Source organism: Clytia hemisphaerica, unplaced genomic scaffold, assembly GCF_902728285.1.
Source record: "Clytia hemisphaerica strain Z4C2 unplaced genomic scaffold, Clytia hemisphaerica genome assembly, whole genome shotgun sequence".
NCBI classification, from domain to species: domain Eukaryota; kingdom Metazoa; phylum Cnidaria; class Hydrozoa; order Leptothecata; family Clytiidae; genus Clytia; species Clytia hemisphaerica.
The window spans coordinates 815,130-842,278 of record NW_027103359.1 but is presented as its reverse complement, the minus strand read 5'-3'; the positions used below and the strand labels follow the sequence as shown (position 1 = coordinate 842,278).

Below are 27,149 nucleotides of genomic sequence, written 5' to 3'. Positions count from 1 at the left end.
GGTTTGTCTAATTCATGTCCTTCCCCTTCAAAAAAGGTTTTGGAAAATTACCCTGACTAGCGACTCATAAAGCAGGATTTAGAAAGATATCGTATCCCGTGTCAACAGTGAAGTCACTGCTCGCTTAGAGATTGACTCATCTAATTACGAAAGAGCTTAGTGTCGTTTAGAATTGAATCATTTTACGTGTTTAAAATGATTTTTGAATACACTCTAGGCTTTAAGCCAGGAAATCTTCACAAATCTTTGTGAAAAAAATCTTTTCATGGAAAATCTGCAACTAATGTAACGGATTCATTTCTCACAGTATGCAGTCATGGCTTTTGATCAAAACAATAGTAAGCAGGATTTTGTTAATAGTCATCTTTACAAAAATAACTGATTAGTCCTTGCACCGTGAATTAAATCCACAAATGCAGACTTTTCCTCGACTTTAATATCGCCCCCAGTGAAAAATTATACTCTAATTTTTGTCCCCGCTGAAAATGATCAGATCAGCAAATCCTCACTGCAAAATATTGTGCTAACTTTTTCCATCCCAACTGAATTTTCAGGCTAGAAAACAATGGAATTAAAATCCCCAGCCATAAAAAGATGGGATGAACAATCCCCATTGAGTTTTGGTCGGTTATTTTTATCCCCCACTGGCTTATAAAATCCCACCGGGTCTGTGAGAAGGGGGTGTTTTATGTAAATGTTCCCTATTGATACTCTATTGAGGATTTCGGATTGAATCTTCAGAGCTGGATGAAGTGGATAAGCTAGAGCTCTCAGATTTCAGAAGAGAAAATGACGTTGAAAATGACGTCACAATCGCCACGTGAGGAAAAAATTTATGCGAATCCTTAGGTGTTTTTCTTCAGTTTTTTTTTCTACTTTTAAATTAAAAATGTCATAAGAATAGTTGCCATAATTAGCTACACACAAAAGGGCGCACTTGTTTTCAAATTATCGACCTTAAATTACTGGTAAAAGATCGTTTCAATCAATTCTAATGCGTTATATAAGGACATATCAAAAAGAAAGTTGATTCTAAATTGACTTTTCCATCTCAAAGAATATTATCATAGTTGACAAGCTGTCCTTCGTCTTAACTTTTTTTAATTTCCGTGTTATAATTAGGCTGATAAATCCTTGTTACGTTTACTTATGAAGGCCATGAAGTAGCATATCTACAATCTAATATTTTTGGCTTGTAAAAACATATGGAACGCTGTAGCCTCCTTATTTGATAAAATATTCGATTCATTTTGAAGAATTATGAATTCAAATCATTCATCGAATGGTGTATCGCATAATCGAATTTTTATCGTAATTTTGAATCTTATTTTTATCACACAAGGTAGTTAAGGTGTTCTATTTCTGACAAAGTAATTCCGTTTTTATTTGGTTAGTTTCAAATCAGAGTGACACATGGCTATGGTTTGTAGACTCAACCCCACGGCACTTGTGGTATTGTTATGGTACTTAATGGGTTAATGGTCATAATGACCTTTTCCTAATTAGTTTAAGGAAGACTATATTCTCAAATAGAAATACTGGACAAGCTTCCCTTTGACGAAAGGAAACAGAATTTACTGAACTTTTTTTTCTCTTTAAATGCTTTATAAGGTTGCATTTGATATCCGCCTAAGGAAATAACATCAACCTTCATCTAACTTCCCGCCATGCTACTTTCTATTGTATGAGATGTGACATGCTTGAGAATTTATGTATTTTTTATATTATGTTTTTTCTTGTTTTGGATAAAAATTTCGTTTTTTTGGAAAAAATGTTTGAACAGGAAAATAGAATATTTGTAACTTGTGATGTAATACTGTCTGAATTCCTTGATATTCATGACGTAATCTTTTATAACAGGTAAAAGCCTTGGGTAGGGGCAGTATCGAAGCGTTGTTGGAGGGAAAAGCACGATAATACACGTTATTAATATGGAAAATAGTCTGGCATTATGATAGAGATTGAGGTTCATACAACAATCTTCTAAAAAACTGTCTGATAACCTTTGAAATAAATTCTGATGTGTAATTTGAGTCAACCTCCTTTCCCCGATACATCAAATTCAATAGAACGCTTTCGATTTTCTCATCAATGTTTCAGAATTATTGAATGTCCATGGATAATCTCAGATTGTTTCTTTTCCTTTGAATCCTATATGGGATTCCAGTAGAATTTTGAGTCAACCTAGAAAAAAAATTAAAAGGTTTCTATATACCGTTGGAAAGATAGCTTCATCAGCTTTCAAATGCGGGGTAGAGTCAATTTTTTTCGTCATGGGGAAAAAAAGTAATGGACAATGAGGCGGTTTGCGAGATGCACTGAAATATTATGCACTGTAGTACCGAGATTGAACTTTAAAAAACAAATTCAGTATCTATTATTAGTACTTAAGTCTGTCTCTAAATCATCCGGACACGTAATTTATAGTAATGATAAAAAAAATGACAAAGAATGAAAAAGATAAAAATGAAGATTTAAGAATCATAACATTATACTTTTTTTAATATTTGAACATTTGAACCTTGTTGTTGCCATCAAATTTGTGCTCATCTTTTTTCGTTTCTTAGATACCGTAAAAAGTTACTGCCCTACAACTACATTTAATACTTGTTAAGCCAGGAAATGTAGATTTGTAACTAGTGCAATTCACATAATGCATAACCTTCGTATCTAAGTCAACATCGTATACAGAAATTTAAACTGCCAAAAGACAAAGTGGTTAAGGTAATGCTCTATAAGAGCAAACTATATAAGAACATAAGGCTTCGATGGTTGAAATGTTAAGAACAAGTTAAGGACATTTTAAGACTCTAAAACACAGAAATTGTTCTTAGGAGAATGGGCAAAAATGATAATAGTAATTCATGATTCTTGCCAAAATGATCTATTATACAGCCCTTTCAAGAATTATTTTTCCGAGGTCCTCTTGAAAACGATGATTGTAGTGACTTATCATTACGTCATATCAAAATGACGTCACCCTGTTACCTAAGTAACTCGAAAATTTGATACTTAAAAAAAGAGAAATGTTTTTCGATTTTGATAACTTTTTTTTAAGGACGATTTATAAGAAACATGAAACAGAAAAATGGATTTTAATTGTTTTGTTCTCAATATGGGTTTTTGGAAGAATGATATTAGAATCAAACAACAAGATACTGATGTAGACATGTCATTCAGACATCGAAAAAAAAATGTTTCTAAAACTCGCCACAACCAAAGCAAAGAGAGAAAAGAGAAAATTTGATCTTAATTACTTAATTACTGTGTCATTGTTATATACCTTAGAAGGAAATCCTTTAAAAAAAATTGTATGTATTGTTCACTCATTAGCGATGCATAGAAAAAAAACAATTTTGACTGAGTTAGTTTTGAGTAGTGATGCCTTTTTTGTTTAAAAAGTTGATATTTTGTTTTTAAATATGTTTCGGTTATGTTGTTGTTTTGTTTCAAATAAACTTTTTGTTTGTTTCTCTAATTATTTTTGAGAGTGGGAAATTTTTGACTAACTTGTCTGCTCAGAACTTTGAGATGATCATTTTCATGATAATAATAATTATTGTCTCAATGTTATTCAAATTATTAAGATTGTGAAATATAGAAATTGCCATTGAGTATGTAGTATTGGTTCTGTGATAAATATTTGTGAACATTATTTTTACAAACATCGAAGTGTCAATTTAACGTCTTTGCTAAGGGACTGTGTCCAAGCTAAGTGAGGACGATTTCTTGTTTGAATCCCTTTGCTACTCTATCCCAGATCTCTTACAAGGTGTTCAAACAACGTTCATCTAACGTTATATGGATGTCTTGGACGTTAAATGAATGTTGTTTTAACGTTTTATGCTAGCTGAGCGGTTGATAGGATTTGGTACAGTATATGTTTGTGACTCTAGCCCTCTAGCTTGTTTGAAAGATTTTTTCTACAGAAAAAGTAAGCTTAGGGTTTATTGTACAAAAAGAGCACTACATGTTATTTGATAGCTGCTACACTTTTTTTATAAGAACATCAAAAATTTTTGAAGCATTCGGATGTTCTCAACTTTTTTAGTTTTAAGCCTAAAAATGTTCTTAACATATTCTTATTTTCGCACTTTTAAGTCACTGACTTTTTTGTCCATTTTCTTAAGAAATCGGGTGTTTTTGAGTCCACAAAGCGTTAATTGAAATGTTCTTAACTTGTTCTTAACGTTTTCGCCAGCGAAGCCTTATGTTCTTATGTAGTTTGTTTGTTCGTGAATTCCTTCTTGAAAGTTTCTAGACTGTTGAATTTTGGTAAACACCTTTGGTTAGTAATCTCAGTGGACACATTATGTTGAAGCAACGCAGTCTTACGCCACATAACGGTCTGAAATATGATGTTAAATGAATGTCACTTGAACCTTTGGAACCAATTGAGAACAGGGTCGACATCCAGTGTTTCAGATGTGTTTTATTTTCCAAATCTGGTATAATCACTGACATATATATCCCTGGACCAAGCTTTATCTGCCATCTTTGATCGGAGTTTTTATTGGAATTTGGTACCCGAGAAGAAGCCATTGCAATGTTAAAAATTAGCGTTTAACGGCACTACATCATCAAAAGTACTCGAGGAAAAGTAGATCTAGCGCTCTCGATGCATTTTCATCGAGTAGTGCCGCCATTAGGGTACCACTTTTCAAAAAACTCCGATCAAAGATTTTGCTTGGCCGGGATTGAGTAACTTAGTCCAGGGATATATAAATGTCAATGGGTATAATACAGTTCTAACCATCATTTTCATCTACTTTCTCCAGTCACTATACTGGTTGTTGCCTCACTAATGCTTTGAGTGCGTTTTTTCCTGCGTTCAAATCTGTAGAATATTCTTGAATCAAACATAGAAAGAGTAGGACCTCCGTGAACTTTGATCTGCGACACTTTCGCATTAGACCAATTAGACATAGGCTTTTGGCCGATGAGTAACTTAGACTTGGCTTCTCTAACTCGCCTTTTATACCTAGATGTCTTCATAAAAAAAATAAAACAAAAAAACAACGATCCACACACATACAAACATCATACACAGTCCATCATAGCATGCAACGACACGTCGAATCTACAGCGCGAAATCGTAAAATCTCTTTACAGAAAAATGAAGGCAAAGGTTTTATATTTGGAGTCAACAGTACGGTAAGTGAAAGAGCTTGTAAAGGTTGGATGGTCCATCATGATCAACAACCTTCGTACCCTAGAAGGGTAGGTTTTTCGAGATCCTCAAAATGCACTGTAAGGGTGTTTTGATAGAGTGCACTTCAAGGGTCTTCTTTTAGCCGAATACACTGTAAGGGTGTGTTTGGAGACTGCTGAATTGCAAGTCTGACAGTAAAAATCTGATGTATCTTGGTAGTTTTGACTCGCACTCATTTTTATTTGTTTTGCACATTGTTTCGACATCTCTGGCTCATTTTCAGGTGGTTTCATTAAAAAAGATATGAAATCAAACTACACTAAAAGGGTTAGAAACGTTGGGTAAAATGCACTGTAACGGTACCTTTTCACTGCTCAAGGGCTTTACTGTATAAGGGTGCGATTTTGAAAGCTATCTTTTGGCGGCACATGCTGTCGTTTAGAAATCGAGTGCCCCCCCCCGGGCCTTCATACAACGTTAATACTTACTAATACGCAAGTCCAGTCGAAGGTGACCAGAAAGCTGCTCTTTCGATAGCTTTCTACCCGAGTTTAAAATTGAATGTGAATGGAATGTGTATTTTATTTTTGATTTTGAGTATGTAAAATTGCATTTTCTGCCCAAAATGTTTTAAGATTTAGGAAACATTAATAAAATATATTTAAATTGACCCTTGTACTGTTTCAATATTTCTTTCAGCATTATAAAAAACAATACTATTTCCTCAATAAAAATACAAAATGAATCACTATTATATTCGTCGCACGCGCACATACAAAACTATGTAGAAATGGCAGGATACATAATTAGAGACATTTTGACTAAACGAAGGAAATTCTGTCAGTTCCTTTAGCTAGTTCATCTTTGCTGATTAATCAAGTTTGAAAAAAAAATCATTCAAGAACATTCTATTTTTCTCTACAATGTCAAATTCACCAAGATCCGTTTTCTTTGACTAGTATGTTTTTTATAAGAAATTTATAGAGGTTTCCTTTTGAAGATATTCTTTTTTATGGTGTAGAAAGGAGGCGTCTTTTATGCTGACAAAGCAGCATAAATAAAAGAATTACTCAAAATATGTGCTCGCGCGACGCGTCAAGGATAAAAAAGTTGTCCTGTCTTTTGTTTAAAACTGCTGTGTAAGCAAATGGTAGGAGATACGTTAATGATGTCCTTCAAAATTCTAGAAACCAAACCGTTTTGGTACTTTTCATTTTTCTTTCATCGCCCTAAACTCTGGCAATCTGTCATTGTCCTTTCTTTTTCTCAGAAGCATCTTCAATCAATCCTTTTTGGTAATGATATCTTTTCTCTTTTAAATTTGATATCGTGAATAATGCAGGAATTATGGTTCCTGGTAATATAATGGTACCTGTCATCTCTGGCGTATTTTTTTCAAATTGAACTCCTAAACTTGTGTTTAGTTGGAAATATTGCATAAATTGCATATAGAACAAAGACCTTCACATGGCAATACATTTATCTTAATCTTTCAGAATTATTACCCATTTAACCTATCAAAAGCCTTCAAACTCAAATAATTAAGACATCAATTCTGTATCTTAATTCTATACTTAAAGTGTCAACCTGTTAAGCCCTGGTAGCTAAGGAAATTTCATAATTGGTACATATCAAAAGTGGAAAATTATGATAGTAGATCTTCTATTAAGATAAAAATTCAATTTTGAACCTGTTTGCGAATGAACTGCTTCAAAACAAAATTGAACTTTCATGATATTTTACATTATTAGCAGTTTGCTGAAATTTGTTTATGAAGGAAAATAAAAATGGTATGCCTGTGTTTAGTTAGTATAGAAATGAAGGAAAACGAACGATTTTCTCAGGTTAGTAATTTGTAAATTTTCATATAAAACTATATTATTGAGGCTTAACTTTAAATTTATTTACCCTTTTCCATAATTCAAGCTCTTAATTATCGTTTGATAAATTTGAACAAAAGTAACGTTAAGGCTATAATTACTGATAAATCAACTGCAACTTTGTTATACTTTTGTCAAAAAAAAGTTATTTTCAATATAGTCACTATTTATCTTCAATCTTGTTTTTCCTGTCTTTATTCAATGAAAAATATTGCATACTCATATTATAAACATATCGCTTCCTTTTTATAAAAGATTCTTCAAAAACAACACGAGATTGACAATATTGCTCATTGCTGTTGATTTGTTTTGTTTTTCGAACAAAATACTATACTTCTCTATGACAATTAAAAGTGAAGATGAGTTGTTGTCAACCATGCTTCTTCCGCGGTAATTGCGCTGACACACAACGTTCTTTCAATATTCATAGAATTCACCCTATCATGGAAGTAGAAAAAATTGGAGGTCTTTTTCCGGATCAGAATACACGTTTTTTTAATAAGGAACCTTAACCTGGCTCCGAGCCTGGAGTTTCTTATTTTTTCAGAGAATTTCAGCCTCAAAGTTTCTTATCGAGTTCCTTCTTTACTTAGTTGCAAAGTTTGGACTGATTTGATGCTTATTGTTAAACAATTTACTAAAGTACAGAAAAAGACGTTTATTTTAGCGTTGTTCCATCGATATGTATCAACGTTTTGTTTAGGTAATGTATTGTAAATGTGGTCGAGTTTAAGTTTAACTCTAACTGCTCCTTAACTGGTTTTCGCCTGAGTAGTTTCTGAACAATTCCTTATTTTTTGGACCATTTTCAGCCTCAAGTTCCTTATAAACGTGTTCCTTATAAAAAAACGTGTACCCCTTTCCTTGAAATTACTCTCGATATTATTCCTAATTAAGCCAATCCAACAATTTTGCGCTGAAAGTTTGTATTTCAAGATTTTTAAGGTTATTTTTTTTCAGGAGGCATCTAACTTATCTGTACCCCGAGTTTATATATATGTGACGGAGACGGTTAGCTTCTGATTTGACTAGATCTTGACTGGGGATGACGGTAAATCAGCACTTTTACCGCCCTTGATTTTGCTGGTCAAAATTGTGGGTTATTCCAAATCGCTTCAGTCACTTTACCGTCCTCAAAATTGCAAATACATAAACTCGCTAGTGATGCACGAAGACAGTATTCATGATATGCACTATTGCAGTGCCGTAGCTACCTGGGGGCTAGGGGGTGCTTAGCCCCCCCCCCTCCCAATATTTTTAAGAGTGATTTTTTCGTAAAATAGAGTATTTTACCATAAAATTTTGCCTTTATTCGAATTATTTTAGTTTTTTGAGTGTGTTTTTAGCCAATTTAGAGCTCTAGATTTCAAAATTTCCCCCTTCGGGCCAAACCATGGTTGGCCTTCACGGTGTCACTGAACTTATGCCCCCTAATATCAAAATGCTTCCTACAGCACTGCTATTGCTTCACAAAATTAAGTAACTTTTCTGTTTTTTTTTCCCCTTTCCACTATGTCACTTGCAATCAACCAGCTGTTATAAAAGTGACGTAATTTTGGAATACGTTGGTTACATATCGCAAATTCTTGTTTATAACTAATATGTGTTGGTTTAGGAGCCATCAAAGATTTTCTGTCAACTCTTAGAGCTTGTACGTGAGAGTGGAGTTAGTTCCTTATCATGAAAGTCAACCATGATTAATAATTTGATATGGTTAGCTCACTTAAAGATGTAATTTACAATTACTGAGGAGATTAATGTTATTAATGAGATCGTTCAGATTTACAGCTAAACGATTCTTTCGTCAAAATTTACCAAAGCCAATATTTTAAATCATTTTGTTGATGTCCCATAGGTAATCACTTTTGCTATATTTTTAATTCGATTATTGCAATAATTAATTATATTTGAAATCTCAGCTAAATTATTACCGTTGAATGATTCGTGTCCCTCAAACCCCAAGCAGATTCAATTTTTTTAAACACTGAAATCGCTAAAATAAGAATTAACGCCCCTCCTAAAATCGAAAAAACTAAATAAACGCCCCGGGCGTTTATTCGAAGTAATACGGTACGTTGTTTTGCCAACCCAAATTTATCTACGTACCTCATTTTTCTATAAGAATAATCTCGTCTTCAGATTTCAAAAGTAACTAAGGATTGCGCAATTTCATCCCACTAAAAAATTAACAAACTTTAAAATTTTAAACGTCGTTTTATAAGAATTTGCATTACAAGGATTCGGCTATTCCCGGACTACTTTTACAATGATCTTAGCAACAAGCAATGCAGGCGGCTGTCAAATAAGATGATCCGACATCAGCTTTTTATCAAGATGCAAATTTCCTTTACTTTAAGCTCCACGAATTATAAATCGGAAACTAGGTATCAGTCTTTACACTAACTCCATTCAAATGATACACTACACGTTTTCTATAAGAACATCCAAAATTTTTGAAGCCTTCAGATGTTATTAACTTTTTGGGTTTCAAGCCAACTTTATTTTCAGCATTTTTTGAGTATTTTTGTCCATTTTCTTAAAAAAACAAGTGTATCAGAGCCGATAAAGCCTTAAAGTTGTTCTTAAGATTTTGGCCACTTAGCCTTATTTTCTTATATAGTTTGTACTTATAGAAAAAACGTGTATAGTCTCTTTAAAATAAATTTTTCACCGATTTAAAACATACTCGCTAAAAATATCGTCTTTAGATTTTGATTTTAGATAATAATAGAATGCATTTTTTCGGCATTTTCCCAACACCATGGTTCAATACTTCAATAGAATTTGATTGTTAAAACTAATGAACAATTTAGCAGATGAAAACTGATTCAAAATAACAGATATACACCGAGGGAAGGGGGGTACTTAGGTAAAACGGGTTCCGGGTATGTGCGAGCCATTAGGGTCCCTTTTTTACATCCTTGAGTCCTTCAAAGTCCTTCAAAGGGGTACAAAAACCATTTAAAACAAATTGAGTCTTTATAAGGGCTCCAAAATTACGAAAACCAATACCCTCAAAGGATCATAAATTCTTGAAATTTAGACTAAAATCTGAAAATAGTCTCTCTAAGGGTTGCAAAAACATCAAAAATGGACAACATTTTCGAAATTAAGTCTCTCTAAGGGTCGATTTTCAAACTTTGGCTCGGACATACCCGTCATCTCGTAAACCTAGTACCCCCCCCCCCCCCCCCCCCCCCCCGTGGATAAACACTATAAAGTAATTGAATGATTCCTATAACCAGGGGGTACTACACTCGCTGATTGACAGGAGTTAGAAAATGGATTCTACTTGGGTCTTTTTTTTGAAATTTTGGTTTTCCATAATTCTTCTCATAAAGTAGTACCTTATCGGTAGAGAATTCGTCAGCAAAAAGTGACGGAAAAATCGCTTAGTGACGAAATTTTTTACCGACGAATAATTATGACCGGCGAAATTTTTGACCGACGAATATTTTAGACCGACGAAGTTGTCAAAATTAAAAATTAAAAAGTGTTTTTTTCGTAAAATCGTCCGTTTTACCTTTGGAAGTATTGAATAGAACATATTATTTCATTTTAGAGCTCTTTAGTACAGAAAAATGCTGTACAACAGGGGAAATTTAGAACAATAAAGGAAAAGAAAGGTCTCGGTCAAAAATATTCGTCGGCAAAAAGTGACGAAATTATTGCCAAGTGACGAAATTTTTTACCGACGAATATTTTTGACCGACGAAATTTTTGACCGACGAATTTTCTACCGATAAGGTATCCATTTTGCGAAATCTGGAAATCACACGATCACCTTGGATAAATTATCATCTTCTAAAATTAATCTTCTTTTTGAAGATGTGTTACCTGGATGAAAACCACGACCAATTTCACCATGGAGGTTACCTTAACTCCACCTAAATGTCAAACCAAATTTTTGTCTAAATATAATTTAACTTTAAACTTAATAAGAACTTATTAACGAATATATTGTTCTTAAAGGTTTTATTTTTACACAAGTGCTCCCGTTTCATATCAGACACATATTTCATATCAGGGCAGTGTCTGCCTTTTGTTATATTATGCTGATATAAGCGAAAAAAAAATTTTCTTTTCCTCTTTCTGACTAATCTCGCTCCACATCCGTGTCAATCCAATGTGAAAAAGCCTGTGAATTGAAATTGATGAGTAAGCAAACGATACCACTCTTATTTAAAAACAAAACCTTTAAGCTTTTCGAATTTTTCAACCGCTATGGAGGCGTATCCATTGAAACTGTTTTTTTTAATGTTTTTAAATTCATCTGCATCTCCAAAATACTATGTCCCTTTATTGAGGTTCAAAATCTTAATGGTTTTGTTTTTAAATAAGAGTGATATCGTTTGCTTACTCATCAATTTTAATTCACAAGCTTTTTAACATTGGATTGACACGGATGTGGAGCAAGATTGGTCACAAAGAGGAAAAGAAAAACATTTTTTTGCTTATATTATCATAATATAACAATAGGCAGACACTGTCCTGATATGAAATATGTGTCTGATATGAAACAGGAACACTTATGTAAAATAAAACCTTTAATGGACCTTCTGGGTGTATAAAGGAAACCTAACTTTTAAATTTTCTAATACAGAAAATATTATACAGGCGGCTTTTTCTTGAAGTCCGGTAACCTATTACTACAAACCCACCAAAATCATGAAATATTAAACCGAACATGAATTCAAAGTTTCCAATGGAAGGAAAAAGGAAGTAAAAATGGATACAATTATTTGTCTAAATTATTCATTATACTCAATGATCCATCTATATACAGCCTACTAACTTTTTTTCCTGTACTATGTCACAATACCATGAATATTTCACAAGAATTTCTGTGTAGAACGGAACTAAAAGATTGTACTGTTGTTGTATATGAGAATGGTACATTTTTCTGTGTGTGATAATAGTTTAATGTCTTCCAATTTGGTTGTAGTTTAGAATGAGCCAGAAGTTAGTCATCAAAGTACGTATCAAATTGACTGAAATTGACCTTTATAACGTCTTTATTAAATAAAGACTTGTTGTTGGGCACCTTTGTTGGTAGACAAATTTTGAACCAACAAATCTTTATTTAGCGCCCAGCGATAGTCTTTACTGGGGGGGTTTCACGGTTGGCGGAGGAGCGGAATCGGCCCTTTTTTCGGACGGAGTGGCGGAATTTGGCGAACATTTAGACGGAATTACGGAAGTTGGGTTCTCTGACGGAGACGGAAAATTAGACAATTTTAGTGCGGAAAAACGGAATTTAGCAAAAAAATTCGCGGAATTTCGGAATTGGTAAAAGATATTCGAAATTTGCGGAATTTTCGACAAAAATATTGAATTTCAAAGGAATTTTCGGTGACGGAATTTTGGTTCAATTTAAGACGGTTTGACGGAAATTGGAGAAAAAATTGGCGGAATTGCGGAATCGGGTACCCCCTGAAACCCCCCCTTTACTTTTCATGATGAATTGCGACCGTGATATCAGACATGATTCCCTTTCAATCTTCTGCTTCTGTTTTCTTCAAAATATATTGTTGTACAGTTTGTCAACGGCATTCCCTTCTTGGAATTGTACTGAGGGGTTTTTTATTTCTGAAAATATAAAAACCCTTTTGGATGGATTATATTATCCCTGAGGAGGTTTTTTTATTAAAACCCAAAATAAAAACATTTGTTTGAGAACGCTTTTCATATTAAGAAGTATATTTTCTCGTAATTTTGATCTACGTGTTCGCCTTTCATAACAATTATAATTAATCATTTTTCATTTGTTATTCTACAGGGCTATTACCGACAGGCCATTGCACTACAATGCATGGGAAGACATGCCGAAGCACTGGCCGCCTACGCTTCGGCGCTCGCTCACGACGAGAAATCACAACAGCTTCTTCAAGCTCTAATGGAAGCATCACTAAAATCTAACTTGCAAGGTAAAATTGTAACTCGAACCACTATAATATTGTCTCTTCAGTTCAACATCTTCATAAATGGTTCTTGTCTGAATGTTTATCTAACGTTATATGGACATCAAGGACAAGTTAAGAACATTTTAAGGATTTGTGAGCTCTGAAACACATAATTTTTAAGGATATCGCCCAAAAACACTCACAATGTGGTGAAAATAAAATCATTTTAAGAATATACCGGGTGCACCAAAAAAAAGTATACAACTTTGTCGAGATATAGCGAGCTTCAGAATTTGATTTTTTTTTTCATTCTTTTTTGATCGTATAGAGGATGCTCTAACTTGAATTTTGAGCTATTATACATTAAATTTGAAAACGTAGTTCGAAAATTATTTCAAAAAAATTGACTTTTTTTTAATGTCGAAATTTCAAAAAACCATCAAAAACAGCGAGCAAACTTTTCTCTTGACACTTACCTTGTTTACACATAAAAATACCAAAAAGTGCAACTGTGTTCATCAAAACTCGGAATTTAAGAATATGGTAAAACAAGCTATTCCCATGTACGATAATATTTTTGGAAAAGCTGAAATTTTTTTTTGGAAATCTCCAAGGTTTTGATGTTATGCTATGTGAGAAAATTTTTGAAAAAATAGATTACCATTCCTCGACAGTTGTTCAAAGAACTTGGGTCTGCATTGAGTTTGATGGTGTTAGAAATGTTCATGACGTGCAAATAAGATGGGCAAACTGTTGGCAAAATATAAGATTAGAGGAAAAAGAATAAAAGAAACAATGAAATTGTTTTTTTGTCATTCTGTCTTATTTATAGAGTGATTACTGTTTTTAATGATTTTTTGAAATTTCGACATTGAAAAAATATAGTTAGGAACTACTAGGACTACTTGAACACTGACAACTCAAATTTTCCATAACTGGAAAAGTGTAGTTTATCAAACTTTAAGTTTTCATTGGTTGATTAAGATAACTTTGTGTTAACACAGACTGACTTCTTTTTCCTTCTAGAAACGTTAGAGCCGTTATTTGAACAACTGGAGGCATCGGATATCAGTGGTAAAGCTTTTGCAACGGTCGCCATAATTGGTCAAGAACTGCTCGCATCTGATGAGCTTCAACCCGCAATTACGGTACTCGAAAGCTCATTACAACTCGGAACAGATGACCTTTCCCTGAAAGGTTCCGTTTATTCAGCACTCAGTTCGGCGTACTGGAAAAATGGGAATGTAAAACGCGCCTTACACTTCATGCATCAAGATCTATTGACTGTTGAAAGTTTAGATGATAATTCAGGTGTATGTAGGGTACATGGAAATCTCGGCAATGCGTATTTTTGCCAGAATCTACTTTCAGATGCCCAACAACACCACCAGATGCAACTAGATATTGCCACCCAACAAGATGATACACGCCAAGCTGCCAACGCCCTAACCGCCCTCGGTCACGTGTTTGTTGCAAGTGGTGACTACGAAAATGCGTTGTCACATCACAAGCGAAGTGCAGTGTTACGTCAGGAAATTGGTGATCTTTTACACGAAGCCAAGGAGTTGGCAAACGTTGGTGCTGTTTACGCATTGTTGGGTGACTTCGATAACGCCATAAAATGTCAGGAAGAACATCTAAAGATTGTGATGGATCTTGAGGAACATTTCGAGATCTGCCACGCAATGTCTTTGTTAGGTGGTCTTTACCAGCGAATCCAAAAATATGAACAATCTGCCAAAATATATCAAGAAATGTTCAGAATCTCACAGGAATCTAATGATTATGAGAATCAATGCAACGCCCTATCAGGACTTGGAATGGCGTACCGCCTTCAAGGGAAACTGAAAATGGCGGAGAATTGCCACGAACAACAATTGAAAATCGCTATCGAAATACAAAACCGTAGTTTAGAAGCTAAAGCACAAGCTGATCTTGGTCTAACCTATCAAGAGAAAAAAGACTTTGCCAAAGCTTTGGAATACCAGAAATCGTATTTAGAATCTTGCCGGACAATCGATGACAGGGAAGGGGAATCCAGAGCTTATGGTAACATCGGTGATGCTTACCAAGCATTAGAACAACACGAACGTGCAATTAAATATTATAAACTTGGTCTATCAGTTGCCAAGGATGTGGATGACCATCATTTAGAAGGATCACTTCATGGCAAGATTGCTGCATCTTACCAAGCGTTGGAGATGGTTGATAACGCCTTGAAACACCATAAAGAATATTTGAGTATCGCAGTCGAGTTGAAGGATTTAAGAGCTGAATGCACAGCTGAGTGTAATCTTGGTAAGTTTCATTCCAGCTATCGTTTCTTTTGACTCTTCGGTTAACCCCTACTAATGGCCTGTATCCACTTTCGCGCGAAACGGGCGACAGTTTTTTTCTCAACCATTTTTTTGTCTAAAGAAAAAATTACGTCATGAAAAAGTCTCGCCCGAACAAAAAAGAAGTTGAAGGAAGCTTTTTTCAACCAATACGTCAATTTTGACCAATGGAATTGCTTCATTTTTCAACCGACGTTAAAAAGATTTCGCTCACTTTGCGCGAAAGTGGAGACCGGCCTTAACAGTTCTTTTTTTGCTTGTTACTCTAGAAAGTAATTTTATCAGGGAAAAATTGATTAATTTCTGTTATGGGCTGAGAGTTTTGGTTAATCGCCTCAAAAGTTCTGTTGATGTTACCCAGATCATACGATTTTAAGAAAAAGTAGACAAGAATCAATTTATTATTACTGTCAGTTTCATCTTTTACGAATCATCAGCAGTCAGTGAAAGATGACAGTACTAAATTGATCCTTGTCTACTTTTTCTTAAAATCGTATGATTTCGCCCTGGTTGTGTTTTATTCATGCAACCATTGAGCACTCTCGGTGAATTAATTTATACATACTTGTGTGACCCAGATCTACTCCCCAAGTAAGGCTTTCCATTTAAGGAAACCCGAATGACAGAATGACTCATCTTAATTCTTAAGATCCCCAGAACTTATCAATCTCTTAAAAAGGTATCTTTTTAAATTGTTACTTTTCCTTTTCTTTCCTTAGGAAACTTCTACAGTCAACAAGAGAGGTTCGAAGAGGCTGTTTCACATTACGAGAATGGTTCTGCAGTCGCTAACAAACTACAAGACAAAGCTGAAATGTGCAAAGCCACCCACAATCTGGCGTATGCGTATTACAGGCTAAAGAATTATAACGAATCTATCGAATTTTACGAAGAGAATATCTCATTGGCTAATGATTTAGATGATAGAGAATTACTCTCAATGGCTTATTGCAACCTTGGATTAGCTTATCTAGCAATGAATGATTTTGAGAAAGCCGTCCGTTGTCAGAAGCTGTTTTTAGCTTCGGCTCGTGAGAAAAAGAATACGGTGAACGTTTGTAAAGCGCTTGGAAATTTGGGAAAAATTTATATCGAGATGGGTGACGTGGAAGAAGGCTTACGCTTCTTTTACGAAAAAGTCAAAGCGGCTGAAAAAAGTAAAGATCTAGCCTTGCAAGCTGATTGTAATCACGAACTCGCCAAGGTTTTGGAGAATGAGGGAAATATCGAGGAAGCTGAAGCTAGATTTGAGAAAGAGCTGACTCTTCGTCGACAGATTGATGATAAACCGCAACAGTTCTATCAAGCTATTTACGCATACGCTTCTTTGTTGGAGAAATCAGAAAAACTTGAAGAAGCGCATAAATTATATTGTGAGGTTTTTCAACACGCCAAACAGCTTGGAAATTTAGAACAATGTAAAACAGTTTGCCAACTCATGGGTCGTATCAATATGCGAATGGAGAAATACGATAAAGCTATCATCGCCTTTCGATTACAACTTGAATGTATAAGCGATACTGTTAACGATTCGATTGATTCCGGTCACGTACATTTAGACATTAGCGAATGTTATAAAATGGTTGGTAACCATGACAATGCTATACATCATCTGCTTCAATACCAACAAATCGCAACCGTTCTTCAGCTAACAGATGAGGAAAATATTGCTTATAAGAAACTCTCTGATATACATATCTACCAAGGAACTTATCAGGAAGCTTTAATGTATTCTGAGAAACGATTAATATGTTGCCAAGAACTTGAAAAATCTGAAATCTGCGACGCGTATAAAAATGTCGCTTTCGTTCACGCCCTATTACAAAACTATGACTCCGCCATTTCTTATTACGAAAAACTTTTAGCCTCAGCTCGCGATCTGAAGTTGACGCATTATGAGTATCATGCATATCGTGGGCTAGGTGATTCCTACAAGCTGATCAAAGAATATGAGAAATCAATGCACGCCCATCAAAACGCCCTTGATAAGGCGGTAGAAATGGAGAATAAAGCACTGCAGGCGGATTCGTATAATCTATTGGGTGATGCTTACAACAAGTTGGATAACCAATCAAATGCGATTCAATGTTACAAACAATCTCTTACTTTAAGCGAAGAAATTGAAGCTCTCGATATACAAATGCAAGCATGCGGACGGCTTGGGAAGCTCTATTATCAGTGTGGGCAAAACGACGAAGCACTCGATTGTTTTAGATCGGCTGTTAAGTATAGCGATGAGCTTGGAAGTCAAAGTGAACAAATTAAAGCTCTATATAGACTAGCATTCGGGCTTTATTTGAATAACGATTTGAAAATGTCTTTATTGTGTTTTCAACGTGTCGTTGATTTGGTTGAATATGTTGAACATAAAAGCATCACATCATTCAGTACAGAGGCTATTAAATTCATTATGGCTGCCTACCAAATGTTACAAAAAGTCTACGTGAAAACGGGGCAATACAAACAAGCGTTGTTCATGGCAGAAAAAGCTAATAGTTTGAATTTAGAACTTTTGTTAAAGAAAGCCGGGATTGATATTCAAGTACGTATACCACTTTATGAGAAATTCCTTCAACGGCTTAAAAGTCTTGCATCGAATGTTTGTTTTTATTCAACCGTTTTGGGACAATTATATTGCTGGATTTTAAGTCCAAAAGACGGTTTTGTTAAATTTTGGCAACGAACAGTTATTGAAAATTACGAGGATGAGAATTTACGGACTCTTGACATGGATGATGTTGTTAATATCTCTCTCGATGAAACGAATAAGAAAATCGATTCGTTTATCGAAACAACTCGAAAAACGCTTGATGTTGAAATTCACGAAAAAGGCTTGAGCGATCGTACCAGGAGTTTTGCCGCTAACATCGAAGTTATTGATCGTAAACAAAATCGAAGATCTCGTATCGGACGACCCGTAGTTTCGAACAGTTTCGACGGCCCGAATGCACCAGCCTACCAATTTCGATATCGTCGCCCGAATAAACCCGACCAAGAAAAAAGACATTCGAGAAATTATAACTGGTTTACAGAAGCTCCTATAGAAGACATGTATAAACTTTTCGTGGAAGAAATTGATGATTATTTTAATCAAATGAAGGAAGAAGGGCACTTCAAAATGAACAATATTGATTTGAAAATAATCGTACCTAGAGAACTTGCATTAATACCATTCCCACTACTACGCGGTCAATCTTTTACCAAATCTTTCAGTGAACAATATAATTTATCATACAGTCCAAACTTGTTTTGGTTTTTAGAAACCAAATCAGAAATCAGTAGTGAAAACATTGAAATTGACCCTGAATCAGAGAACGTGTTTATATTTGGTGGTGGAAGTGAATTGGTTGCTGATGAAGCGAGAGGTGTTGCTAAGGTCTTTGGTACGGCACCAACAACCGGGAATTCGAATCTCAAAGAAGATATTGTCGATCGATTAAACAAAAGCATTGTCTGCCATCTTTCATCAGATGTTGCCTGGCAAACACCATCATTTGTGTTTCCGTGTAAAGTCATCACCAAAGATGCTGTTCGGTCACGTAACTTTAGCGCTGATCCCGATATTGAAGATTTGGAACCCGATTCAAGAGCCGGGTCACCCGGTTTATCCGATGTGTTTATTACAGCTAAAGACATCTATGAAATGAATTTGAAAACGAGTCTCGTCATGTATGGTATCTCTTCACCAAGTGAATATACAGACCCAATCTGTGCTGATGGTTTATATCTTCTTATGATTTCCTTACAAATGGCCGGTTGCAAAACGCTCATTACATCAACATGGCCAGTAGCAGACAATGCACGCCGTCGATTCTTCCAAGGTTTCTACCAGCAGTACAACAAAGGGATTCCAGCTTATGAGGCTTTTCAACAGACTGTACATGCTATGCAAACTTCAGATGAATTTAAACATCCTACACATTGGGCTGGATTTGTATTGTATGGTCAAAACAGCATGTTAAATCGTCAAACGCAGTCATTAACCAAAGCTTTACATGAGTTTTTGGATAACCCGAATCGTGATGCTATCAAAGTCATTCTACATCTGGTAAGATTGTGTTAAAAAAAATTTTGATTCTTAATTTTAATGTGACGCAAAAAAGGCGCAAAACGTTGTTTAATTTGATGTTCAAAGCGTTGGTGATTTCAGATTTTACATTTCAAATTTTGCATTTTACTTTCATTATCCGATCTGCTTATTTCGAATCTGATCGATATGTGGGTCTAAAATAAAAGTCAATATTTTACGTTGATTAGTCTGGTTATCTCGGGCTTTTAGACAGTTTTTCGATTGTTTTCAATTCATGATAGAAGACTCTCCAGTGGTGCATATCATGAATAGGTCTAAGGTCAGCCAGGTATAAGGTATCTATGAACTGATCGGAATATCGAAGATTCGAACCAGGACCCCCTAATTTTGGCGCTTAAGTATTACATCACTTTAGACAGTTTTTCGATTGTTTTCAATAGGTTTAGGGTCAGTCAGGTTTAGGGTATCTATAAACTAATCGGAATATCGAAGATCCGAACCAGGACCCCCTTTTTGGCGCTTAAGTATTACATCACTTGCTCATCAGTCCTTATTTTATACTCCTTATTTATGGATTTTCTTTTAGGTCGAGAAAGCACGCCAACGTTTAGCCTCTGATCGTCGAACATCTCTCTACGTTGCCGAGTCTAGTATCAATAAAAAGATTGCTCCTGGAACTCATTGGAAACCTATTTTAGCTGCTTTGGGATTCCGCTTTGAGAAAGCACAAAACAATCTGCCAGATGCTGTTTTCTTTCCTGGGATGGAATGCACAGATACATTGAATAACAGCAGTAATACATTATATGCCTTCTTAGGTATGTGAAATATATGTCTGTTTTATCGGCGATCCAAAAAGTATCAGCAATCTGATTGGTTAAAAAGAGTACAATATATCTTGTATTTTAGAAAACGTAAAATGTTGAAGCAGCAAATATGTAAAACAGAAAAAATGAAGCGACTGCTTAAGTAGAAATTTTCGTCATCTTTCGTGACTTCATCAGCATATCTTGTATTTTACATATACAAAATATAAATTGACGAGAAGATGTTGTTGCATTGTAGCGGTAGCAGCAATCTAACGTCACTTTGCTGAAAAAGTGCCTTGCAAATATTGTACGGAAAAATCTCGGAACTCGTAAAATATTTCTCATATTGTACTCGCAACTGTTTAATAACTATTACGTATTTTATAGACTTACTCAATGGGCTCTTTCAGAAAATTTTCGTACATGAGGGTGGTGGATAAATTGGATATTTTGTCCAGGGGTAGTGAAAAATCTGCAAAATTTACCTTGTTTCAGGGTCAAACTTGCTCTGATTAGGGGTGATTTTGATTGTCCGGGGGGTCAATTGATGCTTGTCCGGGGGTGAGATCCGTTGTCCGGGGGTCAAGTTCACAATATCCGCGGGGGGTAAATTTCCAAAAAATGTTATATCCTCCACCCCCATATTCAATTTCTTTCTGGAAGAGCCCAATACTACAATCTTAGCAACAAACTTCTGTTGAAAATCTCTTCGTAAATTGTTTTTCAAAAAGCTTTACTTAGTGCCAACAGCCAAGAATAACCTTTAATTGCGGTATCACCTCATGCGATTTTTCGATTCACGTGGCATTCTGAATCGCTGCATATGTATTAGGCTGCAACCTTTTTTCATAGACCTTAAAGGGACATAAAAGTAGTAAAATGTAAACATTGTGCGAACCACATGTCATTAAAGAGAACAATTAAGATCACGTGTTCAAAACAAACTTGTTAAACAATTGAAACAAGCAAAATCAGGCCATACTTGTTTTTATTTTTTATCTTGACATGTGACATTTGTTTTAATTTTGTAACCGCTGCATACGGTTTGTCAAATTTAAATTTCGTCAGTACTTGTATGTCCCTTTAAATTACAGTAGTACCTTCCAAGGTTACCCTTGACTGACCGAAGTTAAAGGAAAAGTTCCAAAACCATAATCACTTATTTTTTCATTAGGTTTGAGTCGCAACGGACTAGAAGCTATTGCCAAATTGAGGTCCAGTCCATATATTGGATTACCCCTTATCAAGATGGTAAGATAATATGATGTACAACCATAGTCCTTATAAAAAACCCTGGTCGGGAAGCCAATTGTTGCAGCTTTTTGTTAACTTTTTCCTTTGTTAATAACGGTTATAAAAATCGATTTGCTCAGTTTTTGATCACGTTACCAAATACTCCTCTTGGGATTGGTTCAAAAGCTAATTACATGATCAAAAAGTGAGCAAAACAAAATAATTTCTCAACACAAGTTCAAGTTCGCAACAGTAGAAAGAAAGAAAAGGCTTCCAGACCGGGGTTTCTTTTACGCACTATAGTACATCTTAGTCCTGGTTTACCGAATCTCCACCATTCCGTATATCTGAACAAATCTTGATTCAACCTTCTTGTCTCAACTGACTCATCTAATTTTATGTGATTTTGTTATAGCGTTGCAAATTAAGATAAAAAAATGCAAAGTAGTTCATCTCAGTTTGATGTAAAGAGTAAACTTTATTTCCTTTTCCGAGGAAGTGCCTAAATTTTGAGTTTGTGTTGTATTTTTTCACATATTCTAGGCTACGTCATATCTTCGTTTTGAGCGTAAAACGCCTACTCTTCGGGATATACGCACTGCTCTTGTTTTGAATATTGACGTACTGCGTACTGAGGTTTTAACGAAACAAAAGAGAGTTTCGCAATCTAAGCCAATCAACTGTGTTTTAAACATTCTTTTATTTGAAATATCTATTGATAAACATTTTTTGTGAAAGTTGTCAATTATGTTTAAACCTGTTAATAAATAATTCCCGGTGGGGGCTACTAGTGGCTGCCTATAGTAGTGCCTATAGACCAAGTGTAAGGCCTAAAAGCCTGAAACTGTCTATTATAGACTACTGTACACATTTTCTCGATATTGTAAATATATGTAATATTTATTTACTTTTCAGTTACAAGAAGTATTATACTATTTTAACCAAGACATGTCCAACGTACAAGTTCCATTTCCTCTTCCGTTATGGAGAGTACCCGGATGTCATGAATTCCTTTCTTCCGTTGGTTTTGAGCTGATGGGAATCGGTAAAACAGAAGTTATGTTACGCTCTGGTAAAATCACCATGCGTAGACCTCTCCAATGCGCATTACAAGCTTCTAAAGATCTTTTCGGTAAGGAGAAACAAATATCTTTGTTAATGATAAACTCAGACCATGTTCAGACGTTTTGTTTCGTTTCCGAGACAAGTGTGAACGTCAAAATTCGAAACGCCAGAAAAGAAAACGTTACATACAAAGCAAAACAGATCAAAACGGTTTCGCTCCACTTTTTTCATCGGAACGGAACAGCTCCATTTTCTTGCTCCGAAACGTTCCGAAACCAATATGAACACACTCGATCTGTAAGGAAATTCATACCGGAGCAAAACGGAACAGTAACGTGTGAACATGGTCTCAGTTTTGAAGCCTATAGACTATGAAATCTTCCATCCAGAAATGTATCTTGTACTGAGTCTGAGACTTACCTAAGTACAGTGGAGTCTTTTTAACTCGAATGTCTCATTAAATCGAACAAGTTTTCTCGTCTCCTCAGTTAACATTGCCTTTTAAGCCTTACTCCAACTCGATACTTCCTTAACTCGGACAAAGTTGTGTTTCTCTCATGCAAAACAGTTCATTTTAAATGCAGGCTAAGGTGTAAAATGTGTGTTCTATTTGTATACTATAATTGTTCTCATAATCTAAATTTCCTTTCAAAAAATAGAACACATGGAACAAACAGAACAATCAGACGAAAAACACATCAGCAACGGTAACAAGTCACAATCAGAATCAATAATCAAACCAATGTCACCAGTAAGCAAAAAGAACCAATCAGAAAACACCATCAATTATATCAACGATTCCATCAACGAGATGTCATTATCTAAACAACGTCTCACCCAATCTAATGAGAATTTGACGAACAATTTTTTGAATTCTGATCGTGGATTATGGAGCTCGAAAGATTCGGTTGGTAATTCATCCAGCGGTGATGGAGGAGCTGCTCGTAAACTCCGGTAAGATATAGTTATAGGAAAGACTGTAGTTTTTTTCAATGAGTTTTTAAAGGGACATAAAAGTACTGGCGAAACCATATGCAGCGGGAAACAAAATCAAAACAAATATGGCTGATTTTGATTGTTTCATTTGTTTTACAAGTTCACCCCCCCCCCCCCCTCAAAAATGCATGACCCGTGTGGCTTTCACACAAACGCTGAATTGAAAATAGATCTCGCTAGATTTTGACAAATATGCAGTATGAAAACAAAAAAAGCGCTAGATTCGATCCGGCGCAGGGCTTTCAGCTTCCCTTTTTCTTGTATGAGAAAGGTTCAAGATTCTACTTCTTTTTCTTAATCAACGTGATAACCAAGAAGCCATGGTCATGGAACATTGATTGTATAAGCTATGAACCAGCCTTAGGTCCGGCGGAACCACCGTAAAAATGGGGAGGCTGAAGGCTCAAAATGAGAAAAACTCGCTAGGAATTTGAGAAAAAAAATCTCATTTGCTCAAAGTTTGGCTGAAGTTTCCCCAGTCTCCCCGCTTCCGCTGGGCCTGAGCCTTTGGCCCTATTTAGTTCAAGAGCCATTATAATCGTCCAGACTTGTAAAGTGTACGATACCTTTTTGATATTTTCGTCTTTCAATTTCTTAGTCAACGAAACCAAGAAGCAATGGGTATGAAATTAGACATGAAACGATACGGAACAATGGAGAAATTAGATGTCAGTGATTTGGTGTTGACGGAAGGGAATACATTCTCAGATGACGAAGGAGATTCGGGAGTCCTTGATTCACCTTCTCAAGCCAGTAGCAGGTAGCTTACCTAAAGCAACTTTCGTTTAAGGATACCATACATTAGCGAGTTTATGTATTTGCTCTTTTGAGGACGGTAGAGTGGCTGAAGCAATTTGGAAAGTGCTGATTTACCGTCGTCTTCAGCTGATCAGGATCTAGTCAAATTAGAACCTTACCGTCTCCGTCGCAGAAAAACACACATACATAAACTCGGTATTATCTAAGGCTAACGGTCTTAAATCAACCGATTTTTTTCACTATCTTGTAAAGTAGATGCTTTTTAGCTTTCTAACCATGGTGAGCACAATAAACATAAATACGATCATAAATCAGGGGTGGTCAAACCAAAAGAAAAATGAGCTAGAATCCTAATAACCCACAAGGCCTGACCCGAAAATTAAAGAGAATTCAACTCGAATTTTTAACTTTTTTAACCCGGAGCAGGTGAACAAGTCTCTTTCGTTTGAAAACTATTATTGAGAAAATGACCATAATGGAACTTTCCGGAACTCGAACAAACTTTATGTCCCTCTTGGTGCTCGAGTTATAGAGACTACTAAGAATTAGTGCATATACTGAATAAGAACGCAAAAAAAACACTGTTGATTATCCTGCATTTTATACAAACGAAATTGTTAGTAAGTGTGACCTTTCTCCTTTTCTATCACAGTGAAAGAGGTGGCGTGGCCTCACCTGATATCTTTTACGGAGAAGATGTTGAGCATTTCCTGGAAAATTTTCATCGTCAAAAATTAAAACAATCACCACGTGTGGCAAAGCTATCGGTACAAAGCGGTTCAAGTTCTGCGAATTACTCGACACCAGACCAACGAAAATCTGGTCTTCAAACTGTTAACACCAAACCACGCATGCGCTCTCAGAGTGAATTTTCGGACAGCTTTTTAACAGAAAGTGGTGAACATATGCGAAGAATTGATAGTATTTCCAGTGAAGGTAAGTTGAGTTTTTTTCTGTCAAAAGTCAGTAAAAAAGATGATAAATTGCAAGATATTTCACATTGAACTGGCGCTTATGTGGAGCAAGATTGGTCAAAAAGCGGAAAAGGGAAACATTTTTTTGCTTATATCAGCATAACATAGCAATAGGCAGCCACTGTACTGATAAGGAATATGTGTCTGATATGAAACGGGAACATTTATGTAAGAATAAAACCTTTAAATTTCATCGTACAATTCATCATCCTTTATACGTTTGATCTGGGTAGTATGAATTCAAAAAAGACCCTAACCCTAAAAAGCAAGATTTGTAACATAGGTTCCATTTCCTTATCCCTGACACAAAACATCAGAAGAGCTTGAAACAGCGTTGTTTGCCAGTTGAGACTTTTGGTATTGTATTGATGATATGATATGATATGACATTCCCCACTGGGGAATGGGCCCTACTCCTTGCGAAGTAGGAAATCCTCCTCTTTCGATTTGGAACGCTTAGCGCTGTCCAGACACCGCTGGTTCTGTGCACGCGAGACAAAGATATCATGATGCATAGTGATGACACTCGAACCACGCGGGAGAGCATATAGCTCGTCGCCTGGCATATCACCCACACTTATGTATCAGATTAGTGGTACCCAATTCCCCTCACATGGTATGGTTTAACCCGGGCGAAGGTGTGTTCATTTGCCAAGTGAACCGTAGTACTACAGTGGGAATCGAACTCGAGTCTCCCAGACGGGAGTCAAGAGCGATGACCACCACACCACTACGCCTTCGGTATTGTATTGTTGAACAATTTTTATATGCTTCTGAAAAAGAGAAAATATTTGCTGAACTCGATCCATTATTTTTCTTTTCGATATTCAGATAGTGACCACGTGTACCAAATACCACGTGATCCACCACGTGATCCACCACGTGATCCACCACGGCCCAAAGAAGAAGATGATATTTTCAATGGAGAAGAACAAACACGAAAAACGAAAATTCCAAACGAGTGGAAGAAACTTCAACTAACCAATGATTACTTTCAAAACAAAACGCTCATTAAGACAGCCTCTATTCGGGAGACATTGAGTATTGATTCAGGTGTTCATTCACCTTCTTTATCGGACAGTCATAAACATTCCCGACAGACGTCCGGTGGGTTTAACGACCTCGACATTGATTACACCGACAGTAAACGTTCTTCTCCCGATGTGGATCGTAAAAGCTTAGAAAGCTCCGACGATTTAGAAATCAGTAAGAAGAAAGGCTGGTTCACTAAAAGACGGAATAAGAAAAAACAAAAGCAATTAAGCGAAGATGATTCGAATTCGCATACCTTACCTGCAGCCTATGCTCGTCAAAACATGAAAGAAATGAAACGCTATTCGGTCGATGCGCTTTCCTTTTTGGATAATACTGACAGCAGGCCGCAGCAAAATGGAAATGAACATGGCCGTAAAGGGGCACGTAAAAGCGAAGGGGATTTGAATTTGAATTCGAAATATGGTGTTAATCCACAGCCGACACAACAGCAACAAAATCATTTACACCCTGCTTACCCTACAACTCAGAATGAAGATGGTGTTCAAATGTCGTTGTGTTAAGTGTTTTAAAGCTCTATTTAAATTATGAAAATTTTTTGTTATTGTTTTGTCTAAGAATCTTTTATAAAAATTATTGCAAGCAGAACAATATGATATGTAAAGAAAATTTTATCGAAACAGATTCGAACAAATAGCCTTTACAAACTACAGTCAACTCTCTCTAATTCGTACCTCTACTATTCAAATCTCTCTATAATTCGAACTCAAATATTTTTTTCCTTCAGCTAGAAATTAGTATAAAATACTTTCTGTAATTCGAATCTTTTTCTAATTCGAATAAAATTCTTGGTCCCTTGAAGATCGAATTAGAGAGAGTCAACTGTATGTTGAATTCCATCTGATATTGCTAGCTAGAAAAATGTTCCCAACTTGTTGTCATAACTTGTTGTCATATATTGCTTGCTTTATTATTTTATGTAAAAGCAAAGGATTTTAGAAAAATCGAAAGTATTTATG

General features: G+C 35.6%; 1 protein-coding gene across 5 annotated transcripts in view; it reads left to right on the top strand.

The window, feature by feature from the left end:
- The window catches only part of LOC136822109 (tetratricopeptide repeat protein 28-like), a 39,702-nt gene extending 12,892 nt beyond the window's left edge, over positions 1-26,810 (top strand). For 3 of the 5 annotated variants that reach the window (XM_067078336.1, XM_067078327.1, XM_067078361.1), the window contains 10 exons: positions 12,812-12,959; positions 13,962-15,233; positions 15,991-19,319; positions 19,888-20,119; positions 21,285-21,361; positions 22,259-22,475; positions 23,068-23,362; positions 24,003-24,164; positions 24,816-25,099; positions 25,969-26,810. In XM_067078336.1, the coding sequence (XP_066934437.1) occupies positions 12,812-12,959; positions 13,962-15,233; positions 15,991-19,319; positions 19,888-20,119; positions 21,285-21,361; positions 22,259-22,475; positions 23,068-23,362; positions 24,003-24,164; positions 24,816-25,099; positions 25,969-26,693 (6,741 nt within the window). In that variant the 3' untranslated portion in view covers positions 26,694-26,810. Of the gene's footprint in view, positions 1-4,989; positions 5,155-11,862; positions 12,008-12,811; positions 12,960-13,961; positions 15,234-15,990; positions 19,320-19,887; positions 20,120-21,284; positions 21,362-22,258; positions 22,476-23,067; positions 23,363-24,002; positions 24,165-24,815; positions 25,100-25,968 lie in introns of those variants that run through there. The other 2 variants (XM_067078345.1, XM_067078355.1) reach the window with 2 other exon arrangements.
- The last annotated feature ends 339 nt before the right edge of the window (positions 26,811-27,149 follow it).